General features: G+C 44.3%; 1 protein-coding gene across 8 annotated transcripts in view; it reads left to right on the top strand.

Moving 5' to 3' along the window:
• Nucleotides 1-23,122, top strand: part of ptprt (protein tyrosine phosphatase receptor type T) — a 287,747-nt gene that overhangs the window by 86,973 nt on the left and 177,652 nt on the right. For all 8 annotated transcript variants that reach the window (XM_046385023.1, XM_046385025.1, XM_046385022.1 and 5 more), the window contains exons 3-7: nt 3,292-3,452; nt 4,474-4,584; nt 6,463-6,544; nt 8,214-8,329; nt 9,842-10,016. In XM_046385023.1, coding sequence (XP_046240979.1) covers nt 3,292-3,452; nt 4,474-4,584; nt 6,463-6,544; nt 8,214-8,329; nt 9,842-10,016 — 645 coding nt within the window. The remainder of the gene's footprint in view (nt 1-3,291; nt 3,453-4,473; nt 4,585-6,462; nt 6,545-8,213; nt 8,330-9,841; nt 10,017-23,122) is intronic.

Below are 23,122 nucleotides of genomic sequence, written 5' to 3'. Positions count from 1 at the left end.
TTTTTGTGTGGGAGATCTATTGGCAAAACTGGAATATAATGTTCACAGCTGTGTTTTCATGAGTGTATAATCACCTGGAGCTAAGAATCGTTGTGATATCTTTACCTGAGAATGAGAGTCCACCATGTTGCTCCGCCGAGTTCCTACAGCGGCCCCGAACCAACAGACCAAACACTGGACCTACAGGGGTGTTCAGTTGGTTTCATTCTCCAGTCTTGCCACTAGATGGCACTAAATCTTTCACATTGGACCTTTAATGTAGAGTTTTGAAAGTTGAAAGCTCACTGACGCTTCGCAGTTCATCAATGACAAAAAGCAGTTTGTTAGCTTGAATTAAACGACAGAATTCTCTGGGTTTGAACATCGCTGGAAACCTTTGGGATAAACTCAACGAAGTATACAACAAAGGAATATGTGATACGTAACTTCTTTAATGTTCGCATTAACTTACACAACAGATGAAAGTCTGTGCATACAAATACTGTGTCACTTCACCTGTGTCCAGTTTGCAGGTGAGCTCTGCTGTCACAGTGAGAGATGCTCCGTATTTCAGAGCTTTAGTCTGAGCACATCAACACGACCGCAGCAGCTGGGGGTTAAACGCTTTGCTCAAAGGCACTTCAGCGGCTGAAAGACACAGTGGAGGCGTCTGCTGCCTTTTGAAGTCGACTGCTCTGGAAACTAAAAGCAGATCCTGAGCAGCGCGTGAAAACAGCTGGTCTCGTGTGGCAGCGTGAGCGGGAACGTTTGTCGCGCCGAACTGACCCAGTTATTGTGATGTGCGTGTGTGAGAGTGTGTGTGTGTGTGTGTGAGTGTGTTGACATGGAAGACAGATTCATCAGTTTTTCTCACGTTAACAGATTGCACCTCTCTGACCCCACTGCTGGGAAACAACGTGTGAAATGAGTGCTGTGTGACTCTGCGCGTTCGCGTTTCATTTGCTCCGAGAGACGACGTGCGAATGAATGAAAGCGTGCGGATTGATCACATGGAAATGTGTCTTTGTGATTGTTCCCTTTTTGATGCGCATCTCGCAGAAATCTCTTTGTTGTCGTGTCACTGGTGCTTGTGTGTGAATTCATGTGCACGCATGTTATTTCTGCATGCTTGTGTGTACATGCTAACACCTCGGCTTGCGGCCGCACGGGCGGCTACAGCGAGTGACAAGAGTCTCCGGGTAACAAACATCACACCTACCGTCAGAGTGTCGAGTTGACTCACGTCAGTCTCGTTTGAAAAGACAATTTTAAACGAAACAAATCCTTTTACGAAGCGCATTCAAGAGCAGCAGAGGACAGAAAAATAAAGCGTGAATTTAGAGCCGTGTGGAGAGAGTGAGTGCGTGAAGGTGTGAATAAGAAATGTAATCAGAGCCGATTCACTGCAGAAAGACCTGGATGGAGACCTGGGCTAGATTACTTTAACGCACGCACACACACACACACACAGCCGACTTAAACACATAAACCATCATTTTAATAAGACACACTCCCCCTTTGCCAGGTGCAGTAATCTTACTTCAACAACATCAATACACCCAGACACACATACACACACACTCACACACACACACATTGCTGCTGTGGATTAGTCCCATTTAGCCAATGTAGAAATGATGGATGAAATCTCTTTGAGCCACCTGTGTGTGCATGCAGCGTGGTGGCGTTCTGGCCACATGGCATAACGGAGCAAATCCCAGTGGGAAGCCGCATCGGTGGGCCAGTGGGCCGGTGGGCCGGTGGGCCGTCCACAAAGCCATAAAGGTTGTACTGAACACACAGCCCTGTATGTCCCTTTGTCTGTTGTTCAGAGTGCGGGGACTGGGCTCACTGTCCAATCACAGCCAGCCGAACTGTCCCAGAACTTACGTCCAGGACTGAATGTATTTTCAGGCACACCGCTGATACACTCTCACGCAAACACGTCGCACAGAAAAGCTGGACACAGATTAGGAAGTGTGTCCATGGCTGTGGACATGTATTACTCATGTTGACAAAACTCTGTTTGCACAATGTGGGGACTCACCTGCCTTACGGGGACAAAACACAAGTCTGCATGATGCAAATCGTGAAATTTTAGGTTGATGAGGTTAGTTTGAGGTTGAAGTCGAGGTTTTGGTTGAGATCTGTGTATTGTCCCCCAAACTGATGGAAACACAATGAGTGTGACACTCTGATATGCTTGTCTGCACGATGTGTGTCCTCACAAGTACAGCAGCCCAATTCTCTGTGTGTGTGTGTGTGTGTGTTCGAGGATTCTTCTCAAAAGTCACTTCAGTGTCCTTAAAAATCAAAATGCCATCAAATCCACGTCACAGTTTTCAGCACTTGAATATGCAAAATGGACTTGACTTCTTTTCCTGAACTATTTAGGGGTGTTATATAGAACCTACATATGGTAATAAAATTCTGCCTTGAATAATAACTGCATCATATGTATTCGTAAATTATTAAATGTTCTTAGCATGTACTTTGAAAAAATGAAATGTATGGTTTTGTTTTGTGAATCAACAGTCAGGATTTGATGAGTCATAAAGGATAAGAGCAGTTTCATACATTTATGCATCCATAGTCCTGACACAATAAGTAACAGACATAAAAAACCATCTGCAGGACGTTCTACATTAATTCAGTACACTCTCACACCTCTGCAATCGAACGCATGCACACACACTGTCAGAAGTGCACAGTCGCACCTGCTTGATTCAGCGTCTCTCTTCTCCCACCGTCTCGCCAAATCGTCTCCCAGTCACTTCGAACTCTCAGTCCGGCTGATGGCAGTCGGCCAAATGGAGCCGGCCGACCCATAAAAGCTCCATTCTGTGCCATGAAGCAGAGACTAAAACACACTTAAACCGCCAGTCGACAGTGAAAATGTGTTTTACGTTGCGGTTCAGAGCCCTCAGGGCGTAGATACATTAAGATGCTGATATACGGCTTCAGTGAATTAAAGAGCTCAAAGTGTTTTTGCTTTTTTTTCTTCTGCATCAAACGTCAGCCAAATGGCAAGCAAACCTGGCTGAGAGTTCCTGCAGCACAGGGACACTTTAGAAATTGCTTTAACTCGTTAAAATAGATCTCACATCCCACAGCTTTCCATTACAGGACGTTCATAAGTCCTGCAGTGGAAAGCACCAGAACCAGACGGTCAGCGTGGTGGATCTTCAGGTCGTGTTGTGAACTGTTGGATCGTAATTTGAAACAGTATCTGCCCGCTCTGGTCAGTGGAAGAACGGTCTGTACTGCACGATCACATTGTGCCCTTTGTCCTTCCTGTGTCTGTGGCTGCAGGTTCGTTCATGGTGGTGAACGCGTCGGGTCGGGCGTCGGGACAGAAGGCTCACCTTTACATGCCCACCCTGAAGGAGAACGACACCCACTGCATCGACTTCCTGTACTCCCTGTCCAGCCGGGACGGAGCCAGCCCGGGCACGCTCAACGTCTATATCAAGGTGTGTGTGTGTGTGTGTGTGTGTGTGTGTTCGGGTTAGGGCTGGGATGGACCGACAGATGAAAAGGCTGATAGACTGAACACACGCAAAAGGTAAACAAACAAACAAACAGAACTCTGTTCTCTGTCAAGGAGGGATGAAGTTAGCCCTGAGGCATTGTGTGTTTATGGAGGTGTGTATGAGGGTGTGTGTGTGTGTGTGTGTGAGAGAGAGAGAGAGAGAGAGAGAGACGGGCAGACAGACAAGCCTCATCTATTCCCTTTGCATGTGGATGAAGTTAGTTCTAGTATACTGCATTTTACTGCATTTGTGGTTATTGGAATGTTTGTGTATTTTTGTAAGGAAAGTTTGAAGTAAGAAGACTTGTTATATATTGTTTGTTTGGATGCATGTTAAGAATAAGAAAAGTAATGATTGAAACATTTGGGAACAGAACGAGGGCATGTGCTGGTTAAGGCCATGCTGAGAAAGTCTCTGTGTTGTCGAGCTGAGGCCGATTTAGACCTGCAGGACTGAATATTTTATAGCCTGGTCAGAAGACACTGATGGACAGACCGGTGGAGCACAGAGGAGGGGGCTGTGGATGGAGACTGGACTGTTTCATGGACACACTAGTGAGCAGAACCTGAGAGGATGTAAAGATGGATAAAAGGGAGGATAAGATAAGACACGAGCAGGCCAATGCGGATCTGAACAGAGTGAGTCAGTTACGAGTAATCGACCAGTCAGCCAGCTAATAAATAAGGAAGAAGTGTCAGAACAACAAAGAGTTATCTGAATGAATGCAATGGACATAAACCACTGCGTGGACATAAAGATGGACGGAGTGAGAGCTCTGTGAACGTTCGGAGGAAGAGGAGACCTGCTGCTCATCAAAAAGGGGTTTTTCTCTCAGGGAGAAATGTGGTCTAAATGTTAAGAAACAGCAGCACCAGACAGAAGCTGCTAGTCTGTTTAATCATCACCTGGTTTTCATCTTTTTGCTGTTGTCCTCTCACTGCGTGTGTGTGTGTGTGTGCAGGTGAATGGCGGCGCTCAGGGTAACCCGGTGTGGAACGCCTCCAACACCGTTACCGAAGGCTGGGTGAAGGCTGAGCTCGCCATTTCCACGTTCTGGCCCAACTCCTATCAGGTAACCCTCAGTGAGAAGGTCTGAGTCTGTAGCAGCTTCCAGACAAAGAAATGCTGATGACTCAGGTCAACCTAAACTAACCTGTGGTCACTCGATGGAGCTGTTGGTTGGGTTTCATCACCACAAGCTTTCGTTTCTCGCTTTTGTTTTCCTTTAATATTGTCACAAAAACTGTTTTATGACTCTCCATTTATTTGTGTGTGTGTGTGTTTAAGGTGCAGAGAATAACCCCACTGTGAAGTTTTATTGAGGCAGCACAAAATCTAAGTGTGTGTTACCTAATGACTGAGCTACGTTCGGCAAACCAAGCCAGCCCTGCGTTGCACACCCGGAGCTCAATCACAACGTTTCTCTCCCTAATGTGGAGTCACCACCCGCGTAGAAGAGACGAAAACACTGTCATATTAAAGTACAGACCACGGCGAGGGCAGGGAACAAGCCTGCAGGGTCGCCCGTCATTCTGTTTTGAACAGACTACTTTTGCAGCATCTATAAAATGTGTTGCAGTGGGTTATAGCACTTTAATTGGAAGAAGAAAGTCATTTCTGCACTTTTTGCACTGACACAGATACTTTTCATGCTTTAGTTTTTCTGAATATGCTACAGTTCTGCTCTGTGGCCATGTAAACACAGTCTGATGGACTGCAAGAGGATTTTCATACTCACTGGACAAACCGAGACTGCCAAGACTGTGTGCTCCCCTGACGATAGAAACATGGAGGACACAGAGTAAAGCAGCCAGTGCACAGGTAGAAGTCGGGACCCTGAGTAAATACAAGCAGGACGCACTCTTTTGCTCTTTATACAAAGTGTCCCTGAGCCCGTCAGGTAGCTTCCTTTATATGATCACCAGAACCTCGGCTATCCTGGCTTGTGAATGGCTGAGCCTTTTGAGGATGATCCTTTCATACCCAGTCTGCTGTTTTCAGAACAGAATCTATAGCATCGTAGGCTTCTTAGCCACCATGATGTATTTTTCTATTTGTATTTGTATTTTTCAACAAAATAAATAGATTTAAAGCAAAGATATGAAAGATCAAATCAAATTAGCGTGGAGGTCTGTTTATACAATTTTGTTGGATCACTTTCACAAATGAATGTGTGTGAGTGAAAAATCTGAATAATTTTTGCACTCAAAGGCCTGTCAATAACAGCAACAACAACAAGAGCAGCGTATACCAATGCCTTTCACTTGGCATGCGTGCCAAAGAAGGAAGACAGTAAAGTCTTCCCAGACGTCTTTAGTATTCAGACCAAGTCCCAGCTTTACACTGTGGAGGATCCTGACAAGTACAACACAGAGGTGTGTGTGTGTGTGTGTGTGTGTGTGTGTGTGTGTGTGTGTGCGCGCGAGCGTTTATGTGTGGGTCAGGAGTGCGCGGCCCCTTGACAGCCCTGCTGGCTGCCTGTCACTCTGAGAGTGTGAGCTCGTCTGTGGGAGAGAAAAAGTAGGAAAAAATAAAATAGTGGTGAGGAATGAGAAAGATTAGAAGTAGAGAGTAAACAGTGCTGATGGAGAGGGGCAAAATGAGAGATGGCCAAAAAAAGACACAGAGAGAAAAGACAGAAATGAGAGGAGAGGAGAGGAGGAGGTCTGGTAGAAAAAAGATGAAGGAGGATGGAAGAGGAAAGATGAGAAGCAGGAGGAGGAACAGCATATGTGGCTGGCATAAGGATGGAGACAGAAGGATGAAGAGAGGAAGAGTTGCTGACTTCTGGTGGAAAATTTGCCTGGGGTTTCCATATGAACTTCGCAGGGGCTTCAAGATGTTGCACTGTGTGGAAAACAGAAAGTTTCTTTATTTTTAGACTGTGCTGAGAGAAAGCTGAGTCTGAACCTGAGTCTTTCTTTCTTTCTTTCTTTCTTTCCCCTTGCAGGTAATATTTGAAGCAGTTTCAGTTCAAGGCCACCCAGGTTTCATCGCCATTGATGACATACGAGTTCTGGCTCACCCCTGCCGTAAGTGTGTGTGTGTGTGTGTGTGTGTGTTTCCTAATGGTTGACCCTGCTCACTGTAGCCCCCCGAGCATCATCTGTTTTATAGCTATCTCACGCTTACACACAGCCACACGAAGGCTGAGTAAAGGACAGATTGGGAGGCTTGCAGACAGATTGCAGAGAGCCTGGAAGAAGGTCCAAACTCAGGGTCTTCATCACTCAGATCTGACAGAAACACTTTGCTTCACAAAACTCCGGACTGCTTGTGGCCTGCGCACCTCACTTTAGCCTTGTGTGTGGGGGTTTTTGCACCTGATTAGAGGTGGACGATCTGACGGTTTTAGATCCCGATTGATCTCAAAGGCGTCCGCAGCCTGCTTTACAGGTGACCCACAGGAAGTGTGACATTTTCTGTCAAACCAACAGAGCGATCAGTGATGACCTCATGGAGCTGGTGAACAATCAGTTAAAAAAGAGAAAAAGGGTAGTTAGATTGTGGATCAGGATGGTGATGAAACAGATCTTGATGTTTTTTTTTGGCCTTATATTTTGGCTTCTAACTTCTCGTGTTCAGCTCAACTTGAGCAGGTTATTCTTGAAAACAACAAAACATGATGTTGTTGCTTTTGGATAATTGGATTTTATAAACTGCAGGGGAGGAGTTTCCATTAGTACATAGCCTAATAAACAGTAATGCATAATCTAATAAAGTGCAATAATAATAGTAATAATAATGAGATTAAATTTTCATTCTAATTTAGTTAAGACTTTGTGATCAGTAGAACTGAAATGCTTTAAAACTTAGTTGTTCATCAAAACAAGCTGTTGTTCATATTGTAGTTTAATCTCAAAATGCTTCATTATCTTATTAAAAACCACCGAAGTTGTCTTCTGAGGGACCTTGTCACCTTTGTAGGTCTGTCAGGGCTCTGTTTTCGAGTCAGCCTTTTTCTCCCCGAATGGCTGGCGAAGACCTCGTGGCTCAGCTGTGCCACTCGCTAATCAGGAGGAAGAGTGCAGAGGTATTCACAATGAAAGACAGAAAGTCAACTAGTAGACAGAAATGTGAGATGATGTAAAGAGGGGGAGGAGGAGGAAGAAATAAAATCTGGTTTTGTCCAAGTCCTTGTCATTCGCAACAACCCGACCATTAGAGTCAGGGTGAATTATCATTGTAAAATGATTGTTACTTTCTCTGTTGGACTTATCTCTGCCTGCAGACGGTCAAAATGAAATTAACCAGTCGGTGGCTGGCTTCAATGCCAAGCCAAAGTCACCCAGCGTCTGGCAGCCAGTCTCATTGTCTGCCTGCTTCACTTGTTCCAAACAACAATGTTAAGCCCTGTTTGTACTGGATTACTGTTGTTGTGGGTTTCCCTGCAAGTGCTGTTTCTCATTACCAGTGGCATCTGCTGTTGTAATCCACTGTGAATCTACCACGTCTTTAACAATAAGATGGCATCTTTCAGTGGCCCACAGCTTCTTTAATATCTAATTATGGAACACTGGATGATGAGGGAAAATCAGATCCTTCATTTCATACAAAAGGCCCTCAACAAACCCAACTGTCCTGTCCCTTGTCTGGGACATCATCACGTCAAATGATTCACAAAATGTATTCACGTTGTGCCATGAAAACACACTTTGCATCTGTTCAGACCTGAATGTCTGTTTGCTGTGCACGTTGCAGGTAAAGCGCCTCACTTCCTGCGTCTGCAGAACGTGGAGGTGAACGTGGGCCAGAATGCGACGTTTCAGTGTACGGCCGGTGGAAAATGGTCTCAGCACGATAAACTCTGGCTGCAGGTTAGTATCGTCTCATCAGCAACTGTGTGCATGAGTGATATCAAAAGCGTACATGCAGAGTTTGCATAAAGGAAGTTCTGAAGGATGTTCAGATATGCTGAAAATGTGATAACTGATGTTTCACTGTCAGAGTTTCAGTCCGTTTTGTGAAATAAATGTTGAATGCGATGCTGCACTGTCCCTGTGTTGGTCTACTCAGTAGCTCTTCTGCAGGTTAATGCAGGTGTTCCATGGGATAATACACTGCAAGGTGTCCAGTATGCCAAAGGATGGCGTGAGGCCAAAAGAAAAACTGCTGTGCACATTCTGCCATGACTTTCTGTATCAGGACCCCTCTGAGTGCTGTGTGGCTCCCCACCGGCAAAAAGAAAACCTGTGCTAAAGTCTGACTGTAGCACAATTAACCAGTTGTTGTGTAGCAGCGATGTGTGGGTTGACCTGCTGTTCGTTCAGGTCAGCTAACAAGAAAATATTCTGGACTTAGACAGAGACAAAGCAGCGTTCTGAGTTAGTTATTAATAATCTAAATCAAAGCTATTGATTCATCCAATATTCTTCTCAATATTCTGGAATAAAAAAATATAAATTTTATCAGAAGCTAATGTAGGAAATGCAATTATAAATGATTTATACCAAAAAAAAAAAAGAAAATCAAAATGCCCAGTGTGGTGTGTGATCCCCAGCCTTCCCTGCTCTATTTCAGCACTGATTAAAAGTCCTTGTTCTGCTCCGCACCGATGGCGCCATCTCTGCACGAGTTGTGTGTGTGTCTGTGTGTGTGTGTGTGTGTGTGTGCACGTTGGTGCACTCAGCCTAGTTTAAATTCATAAACATGCATGTCTTCATTGCACATGAGCGTATACGCCTGAGAACGCCGCTGTGTGCAGTAATCATATTTCCAATGGAGAGCAGTGACCCTCCTGACTGGAGGTCTGCTGGGCAAAGCATGTTTCCCCAAATTGGCTGTTAATGCTACAACAGTAAAAGAAGATTGGATCTGCAGATGTGGGGATCACATGCAAAGCAGAAAGTGGCAACACCTTTTACTGTAACGTCTAATCTGCTCAGTTCAACTCGCTTTTCTGCCCAGATATCAGTAAGACTTCCTGTGTTGCACCTTTAATTCTTCTTCTCTTTAATCGGTCTCGTGTGAGTCCCTCAGCCGGATGGAAGACTAAAATTAGACGGCTTTATTACCAAGTATAAAAGTTTTACTACAAGAGATTCGAGAAGCCTCCTAATAAATTTCTACAAGTGTTGGGGCTGAAATGTCAGGCCCGGTCAGTTGCCTGACCTGTCATATTTAATACCAGACACGACCCTCTGCACAGGCTTTCTGGAGCCAAGCAAACAGCAAACAACATTTCACACTCCAAATCGTCCTGTCAGAAAAAAGTTGAAATGAAATTTGATGCGAGCAGAAAGCAGCCTTCTTTATAGTGAGATCATCAAGTCAGAACATGCTGGAAGACTTTTGCCAACATGCTCTCATTTTTCTTCTCGGTGGTGCAGCAGTGGAACGGGAAGGACACGGCGCTGATGGTGACCAGGGTGGTGAACCACCGCCGTTTTTCAGCCACCGTCAGCGTTGGCGACACATCCCAGCGCAGCACCAGCCGCTACCGCTGCGTCATCCGATCAGACGGCGGGTCCGGGGTGTCCAACTATGCCGATCTCATCGTTAAAGGTACATTCTGCTGTTCATCTGGTTTCACACGAAGCAGCCCAAAAGTGAAAGGCAAGCTGCCAAAGCAGAGTATGTTGTGATGAATTTAAATGGGCGAAACTGAGCAGGACTTGACAAACCTGATCAGTGTGGATGCTGTAAAATGGGACAACTTCTTTAATGTGGTGAACGTGGGAAACAAGCCTGGACGGTGGTTGTGCAGTTGTGTGTGTGTGGCTGTTGCTCATTAGCTGCTGTGTGGATGCTGAGGACGGAATACTGAACAGACTTCAGAGCAGTGACTAGAACTCACAATGAGCTCTCTTTCACTCCATTTTGTCTGTCTGTGTCAGTCTTTGGGTTCGTTTCCGTCTCCCTGCGGCTCCGGTTCCTTCCCTCCCTTTCTCTCAAGGTTTGATACCCCACACTTTGTTTGTTTCTTTGAATTTTGAAAATACAACAGAATATTTTTAGAGGCTTCAGTTTCTACCCAGTCATCTATTTTCTTTTTTTTTTCTCAGTCTTGTCGGAAAAGTGTCCAACTTTTCCAAACTGTTCTCCTCGATGAGGACAAAGTATGAGTGCAGGAGAAGTTGAGATGATGGAGTCTTTTCAGCTGATCCAGTGCCATGAACTCTTTTTGATCTGACTGTTTTGTTTCAAATTCCACTCAGGATTCGTGTGTGTCGTGTTACACAGGTGATCGATTTTTCAATCTGATGTCGTCAGGTAGCTATGAAAAAAGCAGCTTAGAATCTGCATGATGTTGGCGAACACTATCCATCCATTTTCTATACCCGCCTATCCGTCAGGGTCACGGAGGAGCTGGAGCCTATCCCAGCTGACTACGGCAAGAGGCGGGGGTTCACCCTGGACTGGTCGCCAGTCAAACGCAGGGCTGACACACAAAGACAGACACACACACACACACACACACACACACACACACACACACACACACCTTAGAGATTGTGGGACAAAACAGTGTGCCTGGAGAAAACCTACGCAAACTCCGCACAGAAGAGCCCAGAACGGAATTTGAACCTGCAACCTAAAAAGTAACTCCTCCTCTGTCTTCCCTGCCTGTGTCTTCGTTTCCTTTTTCCAGTGTTTTGCTTTCGCCTCTTCTCACCTCTTGTTTCCTCGGCCCCTCTTGTATTTATCTGTGCTGCTCAACAAATCCCCTCGTCGAAGACATTCAAATCCTCTAATGCAATCTGCTCGGCTCAGCGCTCACGCTCGGCACAGGACAAAAATATGAAGGAATCTCAGTGATTTCACCATCCCACTCTCCGTCCCATGGCTCATGTGAGCAACAGGAAATACAGCACTGCCCTTCTGAGGGGGATTTTGGTGTACTGAGGAGGTTGGATAATGCTGTTGCAAGGCCTTTGATAGAATTATGGCATTGCAGCTATCTGTTATTGTCAGACGTAATTACATTCCTTTACCTCCACCCGTCTCCTTTTTGCACTCATGTATTACACTTGTGTATCCATCTCCAACTTATGTAGTGAGGATAAGGAAAAGCTTGAGATCCAACATTAAATGTCTCTGAAATTAATGCTAATTTGTCAGCAAATGTGTAACGTGCAAGGAGCCCTCGACAGGTCAACCTCATGCTGGTAAAGCAGTTAGCATGAGCGTGCTATCTCTCAAAGCAGCGTGTGCTGAAACTGGTACTGATGTGCTTTTATATGCAGATGAGCTGTGAGCTGCTTTTGCCCTACAGTCTGTAAGTGTTAGCATTTACTATCACTTCATAAACTGTACTGAATATAAAGTGGCTGAACGGTGCTTAAATATGAGTCAATATTTCCGTCTGTGCTATAATTTATCACTGAGTCACCTAAGCTGATGTGTTAGCACTGTGTTAGCGCTGAATCTCCTGTCCCTCAAAACAATGTAAGCTAAAGCTTTAGCACTGACCTGCTATCGCTTAACATGTTGTTATAGCTAAACTGTTAGCTTAGACGCTGTTTTACTTTCTGTGCTAAAGAGTTAGCGTTGTGTGTTAGCGACGTGTCCGTTCATGTAGGCACAGCAGCTGACCACAGCTACAGACATCTTTTGTCATTTGGCTCGACCCACATTTATACCTCGAGGCAGAAACATGGAGGAATATTTTGCGTACGTGCCCGCCCACGTGGTTAAAACCTTTTCTCATCATTGGCTGGAATTAGAGTCCATTCATTCAGTGATGTTTAAAATGCATTTCTGTGGCTGCATTTGAACAAATACATCTCTACGTTAAGATGGGCATTTTGTTTATTTTTATTGGAATATCTCCATGTGGTGCAAGGGGGATTGAACTGTTTGTTTTTTAATGAAATTTAAATTACATTCAAATACAGAGACGCGTTGGCCTAAATTATGTTCTCAATACATATTTAGTATGAATTATGCTGTTAACCTTATTTGGTGTGAAGGATGTTTAATCTGGAGGGAGGCTGGAGTGTGTGTGTGTGTGTGTGTGTGTGTGTGTGTGTGTGTGTGTGCTGTTTTGATTAGATGATCGTCCTGGGACTGAAACTGTCATTACCATCTGTTAGCAGAACTCACAGACTGTACTCTTGACGTCCAAATGTGTGTGTGTTGCTTACCCTGCCGACTCGTGTTCATCCTGCGTGTGTGTGCGTGTGTGTGTGTGAACCTCAGGTGCTGCCAGACACGCATTGTGCCAGAGGAACAGCCCATGCCAGCACACTGAACAAGAGAGATATGCAATATTACACACACACACACATCCATGAGCGCCCTTTGTGTGTGCATGTGTGTGTTGCCACATTTGTGTGTATGTGCTATTGTCCTTGATTTGTACATTTGTGTATCTATGAGGGTTTTTTTTATCCAGTTCATTCATGTGTGGTGGGATCATCTGCATGCAGTCTAATTCGTCTCTCGGTGTGTGTGTGCCTTTTCATTTGAGGAAACGGAGTTGTTGTGTGTCCAAATTAATTTGTGCTTGTGTGTGTGTGTGTGTGTGTGTGTGTGTGCTCCTGAGCTGCTAAGTGAAATCAGGGTTAATTAGTTTGTTGTTCAGCCAGGTGTGACTAGGGGAATCTGGAGAGAGACACTTCTCATGTTACAGTGCCCTCTCTGAACACTTTGTGTGTGTGTGTGTGTGTGTGTGTGTGTGTGCGCGTGTGTGTCCTACGCATTCATGCACGCATGTTAATGTGTGACACGATGCTGCTGGCTGGCCAAACAGATGATGTCTTCCTCGCTGATGAGCTGCACACAGCTGAAATTAAATTTTATTTGAGGGCAGATTTGTACTTTTGAAATCGTTACTGCAAAAGAATAACAGCCACACACAATGTCATATTTAAGTAATGTTAATGGGCACAATATGGGGAAATCTGATTGACAGTGTGACAAAATAACACAGCAAATTAAAACCACATCGTATGGACAAACGTATTGGGACACCTGACCATCACACCAACAGGGACTTTAATGACGTCTCATTGTAAACACACAGACAGCTTTGCAGCTCTAACAGCTTCCACTTTTCTGTGAAGGCTTTCCACAACATGTTGGAGTGTTTCTGTGGGGATTTGTGCCCATTCATGCAGTAGAGCATTTGTGAGGTCACACACTGATGTTGGACCAAAAGGCCTGGCTCACAATCTCCGTTCCAGTTCATCCCAAAGGTGTTGGATGGGGTTGAGGTCAGGGCTCTGTGTGGGCCAGTCAAGTTCTTCCACACCAAACTCACAAACATAGCATTGTCCAAAATGTCTTGGTATGCTGAAGCATTAAGATTTCCCTTCACTGGAAGTCAGGGGCCAAGAACAAACCCTGAGAAACAGCTCCGTACCACACCTGAATGCAATAATAAAGAGGTCTGTCCCCATATTTTTGTCTATAAATTGAATCATAGCATAACTTTGAAGGACTAACAGAACATTTTTATAGAACAATACTTTTTAGATTACTTATTCCATTATGGTAAGCCTTGAAGAGCTGGAAAGAATAACTTAAATAAAAGTGAATATATTAGCACACAATGCTGTAATGAAAATTGAAAGATTACCCAAAATACCACACTGAATAGATACCCTGAGTTATCTGTGTGGTTCTTAATTATTTCTTTGTGTATGGCACAAAGCCAAAACAGTTTTCATCTTCACTCAGGCTGACGCCTTCGTCTGAAAGCCCAAGAAGTAAAAAAAGCAGAAGGTAAACACAATGCTAGGATTCACACCTCCACTCTCATCTTTCCATCATTCAGCATCCCGTCCGTCTCATCTCCTCCCCGTATTCACACCTCAGCTTCACTTCACACCTTCCTTAGAGTTAATTCTGTATATGTTAAGTAAAACACACAGCGACAGCTTTTTCTTGCGAGCACCTCCTGCCTCCCTCACTCCCTCCCTCGCTTTTATATCTTTGCATTAATGGCACCAACATATATTCTACCTGTCATGAGAAAGACATCTCTTTGACTGGAATAAATAGGAGGCAATGAAATATTTGCAAGTGTAAATGGTGATAAGAGGAAAAGTCTGAAAAAGCACACAGGAAAAGGAAAAGTGCCAAAGTTACTTTTTAAAAAAAGTTTCACAACTTTTTTTCTCAACTCAACTCACCTCCCAGCTTGTCACATACCAACACCTGTGTGTGTGTGTGTGTGTGTGTGTGTGTGTGGCCAACATGCAAAGACTGCTTTCACATGACATGAGCTCTGGGGGTCACGTGTGTGTGTGTGTCACCCACCGCTCACACGTCTCGTGTGGTAAACTACGCTGTGCTCTGATCTTTGATACTGACTCAGATGCGTTTGCACTGGAGATACTTCAAAGCCTGGCCTCTCTCTTTAAGATGCAGAGGGACGTGCCAAAAGGACGGCGTTTGACGCCTCAGGAACAAGACACACACACACACACACACTCACACACATGCATGTTTGTACACACACATAAACGCACACTTGGTGTCCGGCTTGTTCAGACAATAAAGGATGTCCTTCAAGAACATGTCAGGGAAAATGAGTGTGCTGATGCTGAGCTCACACACACACACATAGACACACACGCGCTCACACGCACACACACAGATGTTTTTCTCTGCTCCTTTGCGTTTCTCATTTGTATGGCTCTTGTCGAACAGATGCAGTCAAAGCCCCAGTGGCAACAAGGTCTCAACCATACCCTTCAACTGTGTGTGTGTGTGTGTGTGTGTGTGTGTAAGATTGCATGCTGACGTGTCTGTGTTGCACGATGGGGATAAATGAAGGCTGTATTTGGGCTGTGTATCTGCATTCATGTGTGGGTGTGTGTTGTATTGTGTTGTGTTGTGTATGGACATTTGGGCAGTGTGTGTATTCTGTCTGTCAGAGATAAGACTCAGTGGGGCGTAGCAGAGATTCAGGAGAGCCACTGTCAGTCAGTGCCCTGTGGACACCATGCAGAGTCTGTGTGTGTGTGTGTGTGTGTGTGTGTGTGTGTGTCCAGGAATGCTGCTACATCTTTCTAAGTCTCTCTGGGTGGTCATAAAGCTGATTGTAGTCCAAGCATTAGACCCAACAGAGCCACCGCGGTGCGTAAGGGTCTGTGAGTGCGAGTGTGTGTGTGTGTGTGTGTGTGTGTGTGTGTGTGTGCACGTCTCCATAGAGCTCTTTCTGCCCAAAACTCATTCTCAGCCTCTTCTATGTGTCTCGTCCCTGATAAGGAAATCAATAGGAGAGTGGACAGCTCAGCTGTGTGTGTGGAGGTCCACTGGTGCTCTGAATTCCCACTGGATTTGAACACAAACACAAGCTCCAGTTTATGAAAATAACTGCCTGAAACGTGTGTTTGACTTCCAAAATGAGATGTCAAACATCGAAGAAAAGCATACATGAAGGGGTGTCTCACACGCAGAGAGAAGTCCCTTTCACCAAGCAGTTTGCTGCAGCTGTAGCGTAATATTTAAATAAATTATGTAAACTTCTTCACAGCTCAAGTTATCTTAAAGTACAGAGAATCCTCCAACAAAAGCCGGTACTCAAATAACAGCAGAGTCATTTGACTTTTGCCTTTGGCGAGGCTTTTAATGTGAAATGTCCCCAGGAGGTGTTGTGATATGCAGGAAGCTGACAGAAAACGTGTCAGTGGTGAGGAAATGTACACTATTACTGTCCAGAAAAGAGGAAAACATGGAGGAAGTGTTGAGATAACCGCAAGTGACAAAATGAAAAGAAAACAGGAGGGCTTTTTAAAAACTGAAATATGATAAAATATACTTAGAAAACAGGAGAAGACTTGGAAGCCCTGCCTTTAGTGTAACCTGGCTCCCTCTGTGCTCCTTCTGGGAATACTAACTCTTAGGCAGTGATGGAAGTGATGTGCGTGATGCTTCTGGATCAGAACCATCGTGACTGGATGGAAGAAATCACATGTTGTTTAGACGCAGGTGGACTGAAGTGAAGGTGATTTGGTGAGACGCACTGCGCCACACATACAGCAAGGAAGAAAACAAGCACGACACAGAATGATGAAAACATAAGACAAGATGAGACAAGGAGAAGATCTGCTCCCCGAGGAGAAAGAAAACTCAAGAGAACCAACCAGCACTCGCCTACGTAGGGAGTGTGTGTGTGTGTCCGAGTGTGTGTGTGTGTCCGAGTGTGTGTGTGTCCGAGTGTGTGTGTGTCCAAGTGTGTGTGTGTGTGTGTCTGTGTGTGGTGGTGGTGCGGTTACACACCCATAGTGTACACTCCACCTGCTTCTTTAACCAGCTCCTCAGGGCTTGCCTTAGGGGATGACTGCGTGTGTGTACGTGTGTGTTTTGTGTTGTGTACATTGGGTGGTTTGTCACGTCGTTGGTATTCCATGTCCATACGCTCCTTCATGTGCAGCCCCTTGTGCGCATGTACAGCCCTGGGTCTGTGTGTGTGTGTGCCAGAGAAAGTGGACACTTCACACAGAATTTCTGAAGAGAAACATAAGTAATGCATGAACAGGTAGGTGAGTGGAGGTGGAGGACTGGAGGTGAGAACAGGAAAAGAAAACGCAGAGGAGAAGCAGGGAGAGGGAGAGCGAGCAGTGAGAGAGCAGAGAGCAGAGGACGGTGAGGAGGTGAAAAGTTGAAACCAAACACTGGAGAGCACAAGATGAAGAGTCGTGAACTAAATTTGGACAGCAGGAGAAGCGAGCCAGAACGTGGGAGGAAGGAGAGTTAGGGAAATGAGAAGTGAAAACTCAGAGATGATTAGGTTAGTGATGCAGAACCATCTAGAGCCAGAGAAGAAGAGAAACCAAAGCTGACAGGTTCAATCCCATCAGCTGCTCCCGTCACCGGACCACCGCCTCGTCGAACTGTCTCACGGTACGTTCAAGAGCAGCTCAACACCACAAAATCATGTGTGGTGTACGGAGGGTCCACCACGAGCGTCCCGCTGCTTCGCAGACAGATTTGAGACTAATTCTCGAGCCTTGGGAATCTGTTGCAGCATATTTCTCTGACATTAAGAAGATCAGAGTCTGTTTCAGGCTGCTCGTCCTTCCTCCATTTCCCTCAGCGTCTCCCACCTTCTGAGTCTGTGTTTATGTTGAGCTTGGACTTTGATCCTCAGGAGCCAGCAGAAAGCGAGCAGGTAGAAGACTGCTGTCATGTTTGTGGACACTTTCACGCAGCTGATGTGGTTTTGTGACACAATCTCAAAAGTTTGGTGGAAAGAAGCTTAGAATCAAAGGCTGCGTTTGCACTCAAAGTTTTGGTTATGGACAAAAGATAAAGATAAGACACCGCGGCTTTATAACCCTCATCTCCTTAATGTTATCCTTGTTGACAGTTTTAATAAATAAAAAAAGTTTCCATATAAGCTGCTTTGCCACCTTGGCTGTAGTTTGAGGACAGCTTGGTATTTTACGTTTAAAAGGACCTGAACATGAACAACAAGGCGGTAAAAAGACTGCGGCAAAGTTAAAGGCATGATATCGGTTGCTGCTCCTAAACACATCATTAAGCTGTTCGGAGTCTCACTGCCAGCTGGTCAAATCGCCACAGACCCGTGGAGTCAGTATGTGACGAAACGGGAATGAGACTCGTCATTTCACTGTTTTCCTTCTTATTTTGAGAGACTAAGAAAACACAGTCAGCAGGGTCTCTGCCACACACTTCTAGTGGATCCTAGGTGATCACTGAGAGCCTTTATTTTTGTATGAGTGTCTATGCTGTTCTGTATGACACCATGCAGGGTGTGTTGGTGTCCGCCGGCCTAAGAGTTTAGTTTAACAACAGTGACTGTGAGCTGTGACACATTTTGTCAAGTCAAACCTGCACAGCTTCAGTGACGCGTCGCCTGCTTCTGTCTGTGGAAGCAAAGGCTCATGGGAGTGCAGACGTTTCTCTGTTTGGATGTGGACTCACATGGCTTGGAGTGTCGGGGTCAAAGATGTTTTCGCCTCCATTTTGTATGTTTGTGTGTGTGTGCTTCTGCCACAGTGAGTGTGCTGTCAGGAGTGGGGAATTGGATTGAATTAGATTTCCCATGATTCTTGGCTTTCCCTTAGAAAGTGTAGAATACACTTTTCTTTCTTTCTTTCTGTCTATCCTCCGTGATGGACTGAGGCTGTGAATCTTTTGATGAAGGTATTCTTTGTGACCATTCAGCGAAGAATCACGTTCCCACTGTTGGCTGCTGATGTGACACATCTGCTCAGAGGGAAAACCTGAGAGAGCAGCACACCAAAACAAGCCTGAAAGGGTTAAATGTTTTGTGAAATGCTGGAAGTTTTCCACCTCTTACTGTTTTCCTTTTAACGATGTCAGGAGATGTGGATGATGATGATGATGATGATGATGATGATGATGGTGATGATGCCAAGGCCACGTGTGTAAAAATGCATTATTCTGAGAATCCTGATGTTTTCAGATTCTTCTTCTTCTTCTTCTTCTTCTTCTTCTTATTATTATTATTATTATTATTATTATTTTGACCAGGATCAAATTCTAAAAACCACAGTCGAGCTTGTAGGATCTCCTCACTCAGATTTGTGAGGTTGAAGTTTGTGCAGACCAGAGCCATGAACACAGTCTGGATATTTCAGCTCTGCAGTCCGACAGCTTTGAGGAAGGGTTTCCTGCCTGTTTTTACCAGATACGGTTTACAGTGATTAACCGAAATGATTTGGTTTCTCTGCATGGTTTTCCACTAAAGTTAGGAGTTTTAAGTGACCCCGACTCTCACAACATGTTTTGTATTTTATTTTCATTACTGAGAAACAGATGTACAGCGATTTTCAATACAAGCGATCCAATATGAATTTGTTCCAGTCAAACACACATCATATGGTGGTTATCATTAACACGTGATGAGCTGGACTTATTCCTGTGTGTGTGTGTGTGTGAGTGTGTGTGTGTGTGTGTGCTTATCTGTTCCTTGCGAGATGAACTCCTAAGCTCGAGGAGCTGTGAAATAGACCTGGAATGTGTGACTGATAAGACAGCAACATATTGAAGGATTAAGAAAATAAGAAGAATGAACAACTGAGCAAAGAGAGAGAAAAAGAGAAAACAGCTGAGGCTGTTTCAAACAACAACATGCTAATTAATTTCATTTTGTCCAGATGACATAAAATTAGAACAAATTTGCCTCCCAGTGAACAGAAACAAACACTACTTTCTGTTTATCAGAAATGAGTCCTGGGAACTTGATAAACTCCTTTCAAGAATCACACACATTATAAAGCTGCAATTTATAAGCTCTTGAAAGAATTTTAGTTTAAAACAATCAGAGAATTAACTATCATCAACAGAATGTGAAGAGAAAGCAGTCAGGTCAGATATGTACTGAAGCTAGCATGCTAACCAGCTAGCCTTGGCCCTGTTCTGTCTGTAATACCACTTTGTACCTCAAGAGGTCCCCATAGTTTCAGCTGGGATGAGATATATACAAGCGAAACAACCTTTCTTAGCAATTAGTCTAATAAGCAAACAAAACAAACTCACAAAAAGCCAAGAAAGAAGATATTCTCACACCTATTTTTCTTACTAAACCGAAGAATACAACCGTACACCATCTGAATTCAAGTTTCTCACTTTTACCAAACCAAGACGTGCATGTTAACTCATCGTAAAACACACTTCCTTCAAACGTGAACAGAAATGAAATAAAACTCACCAAAACCATCCTGGTTGTAGGTGGTTGTAGTCCAGGCAGGACCGTGTCAGCTAAAAGACCTCTGGTGCTGAGCTAACGGTCGCTATAGCTACAGCCAAAGAGGAGTACATCAGACAGAAGTTAGCAGCAGCTGCCAGCTGCCAGCTGCTCTGCTGCTTCCTGTATCACAACCCAGTGGCCAATACTTTGCAAAGGTAAGACCAAAATTGTGAAAAACAATATTGTATATTTCACTTAGAGACAGAGTAAAACAGAATACACTATCCATTTGTCTTCTGGCTCAAGCTGCTTTTCGAACTAGAAAATTCCTGAATCGTATTTCCATTCAACTCATAAAAAAATGTAATGAAAAGCCCACAGTGAAAAGAAAAATTCTCTCATCATCCTGCCTGTCATTCCTCTCTCTGCCCACTGTTCAATCGGGAGAAAAACAGATTTTGGTGTAGTGATTGTCATTTCCGGTGCAACTGATTTTTCCATCTTTTCCGCCACCTGGGTGATATCTTTTCTCTCCTGTCTGATGGTCTGAGTCCTCTATCTGTCTCTTCATCTCTCTCTCACACACACTCACACACACACACACACACACACACACACAAAGACACATCTTTCTCTCTCTGAGAACACACAGCGGAAAGATTTGATGGCACTTTGGGATTTGCCACAAACGCACATGATCAGAAACACACACTCATAAACACACCCACACTATGATGCAGGTTATAAACTTCCTGCACAGAAGAAGTGATAAAAACTAATATTACCAACACAGCCATTACTTCTAAACCCTCACTCATCCCTTCATTTCTCTTTCCTCTTTCTCTAAGTGTGTAACTGTTGGTGTGGCAGACAGCGAAATGAAATAAGGACCATTTAAATTGGGAGGACCTGATAACAGCTGACTCGCTGCTCTCCCTCCACCTTCAGCTTTGGTTCTGTGGTCCGTCCGGATCAACCACCTCACCGACGTACATCATTCTTTATTTTAAGTACTCTACATTATGTCTAGTGTTACAGAAATTATTCCTGTAGCCACTTCAGGTCACTTTGGGTCAGAGTGGATCCTGATGGTTTTGGTGCACATTTTGTCCAGATGCAGCATCTGCCAGGTCCCTACTATCTGCTAAGAAAATAAAAGTGGTCACGGTGTACCACAGGGATCCACTTTGGGTCCTCTGCACTTTCTCCCAAATGACTAACTGACTGAATCAAATCGATGTTTATGGTGATGTGCTGCTACACCTTTTTCTCCATTCTGCAAAATCCTCTTAATATTGAGTTTCCACTGAAAGGAAACAATTTTATATGTCATCTTTGCACTCCAGAATAATACATAACCTGCTCCAGTGATAAGCTGAAGAAAAGTAAGCAAAAGGTCAACCTGCAGTATAAAATAAAGTTGAAATGAGTGACTTCTGCAGGATGCTCCTGATTGATCACAGAACAGCTGTGATGTTAAATCTCTTTAAAAATCTGCCGCCCAACAACAAAGTCATTTTTGTCTTCATCACAATGGCTTCTTACTCATCATTCAGATTGTTCATTTGCTATTATTTAGCTGACTAAGTCGCACAAACAAACCATTCATGTCCACAGATGCTTACAGGATTAACACATGACGCACATTCAAAGGCACACTTGTGACTTGTGCCCTTTTATTTTTTCCTGTTTGGTCCTTTTACTTCCTGACACACACATGCACACACGCACATTAAGTCTCTTCTTCAAATACCACACTGGGATTGTAAAGAAACTAGATCCACATACTTTGTTCCCTCAGGGTGTAGTAACACGGGTCACTTTTGAGTGCGTGATGCGTCTTCCGACAACAAGGCCCCAGGATACACAAGATAAAACCTTTATGGGGCCAGGACGGATGCACACACAAGTCTTTATTGGTCCACAGTTACAGTGCTGCACTCCTGCTGTACTCCCACTTTAAAACTTCATGAGCCCTGCTTGTTTTTACTGCACTGTGAGCGTCTGCAGAGACAAAACGTCGTCCTGCACACGTCTCCTTACTTCTGGTTCATATTCATGTGTAAGACTTTGCAAATGCAAATATGTTACCATTTTAAAAAAAAGAAAACCGCAGCAGTTTGATCCATGCTTTGCCCCCTTTCACTCAGTAAAACATTAACTTTATGTTTTTTCTTTAAAAGGGGCAAAAGAGTTAAGCTGAAAGGAGTTTACCTGTAGGAGAAAATGAGGCTTTCCTTTGTGTGTGTGTGTGTGTGTGTGTGACTTCTTCCTGTTCGTGATCACCTGAATCGTAACTGGTTTACTTGTTTTTGCTGTGGCTTTGAAGCATGTTTAATAATGCATCAGGATGATTCGGTGTGCTTTTTCCATCAGGAATGACAGAATTGTGTTTGTATGTTGTGTTTTTATTTTGCACTTTCAGCTGAAACTTTCATCAACTTTCATTAAGTTCATCCTTCACTTCTGCTTTTCTTTTTCCTTCCTGTACTTGACCAACTCCTGCTGTCATCTGTTCCTCTCTCTCAAACAGCCTTTCATTCTTCCTCCATGTTTTTGTCCCTCCTCTCTCACTGTATGAAGACACACTGCAGCTGATTAGCTCCTGCATGCTGTGTCTCAAAGCATGTGAGGAGGTGTGTGTGTGTGTGTGTTTGCTTCTCTTCATGTGCAGATGGATGTATCTGTGGGTAAAAGTGTGTGTGTTTTTTTAAAATACGTGTTTGTGTGTCTCTGTGTGTGCACATTGAGGCACAGACTTTGTGTGGGTGTATGCATACAACAGATACAGCGTGTGTTTCTGTGTGTGTGTGTGTGTGTGTGTGTGTGCTCCCCCCCAAGGCATCATGGGTGCCAGGTTGTGTGTCGCTGGGTGGCCTCTGTAACTCTCCGCTGTAAACGAGCTGGAGGAGGGAGGGATGGAGGGATGGTGGGAGGAAACAGACGGAGGGGGGGAGTGATTGAGCGATCTTGCTCTTTCTTCCTGTGGAGGAACATCAGGAGAAGTTGTTGAATATAAATGATGTTAATGAAGAGT

This window comes from Scatophagus argus, chromosome 3, assembly GCF_020382885.2.
Source record: "Scatophagus argus isolate fScaArg1 chromosome 3, fScaArg1.pri, whole genome shotgun sequence".
In the NCBI taxonomy this organism is placed as follows: Eukaryota; Metazoa; Chordata; class Actinopteri; family Scatophagidae; genus Scatophagus; species Scatophagus argus.
This window is presented reverse-complemented; position numbering and strand designations above follow the sequence as displayed.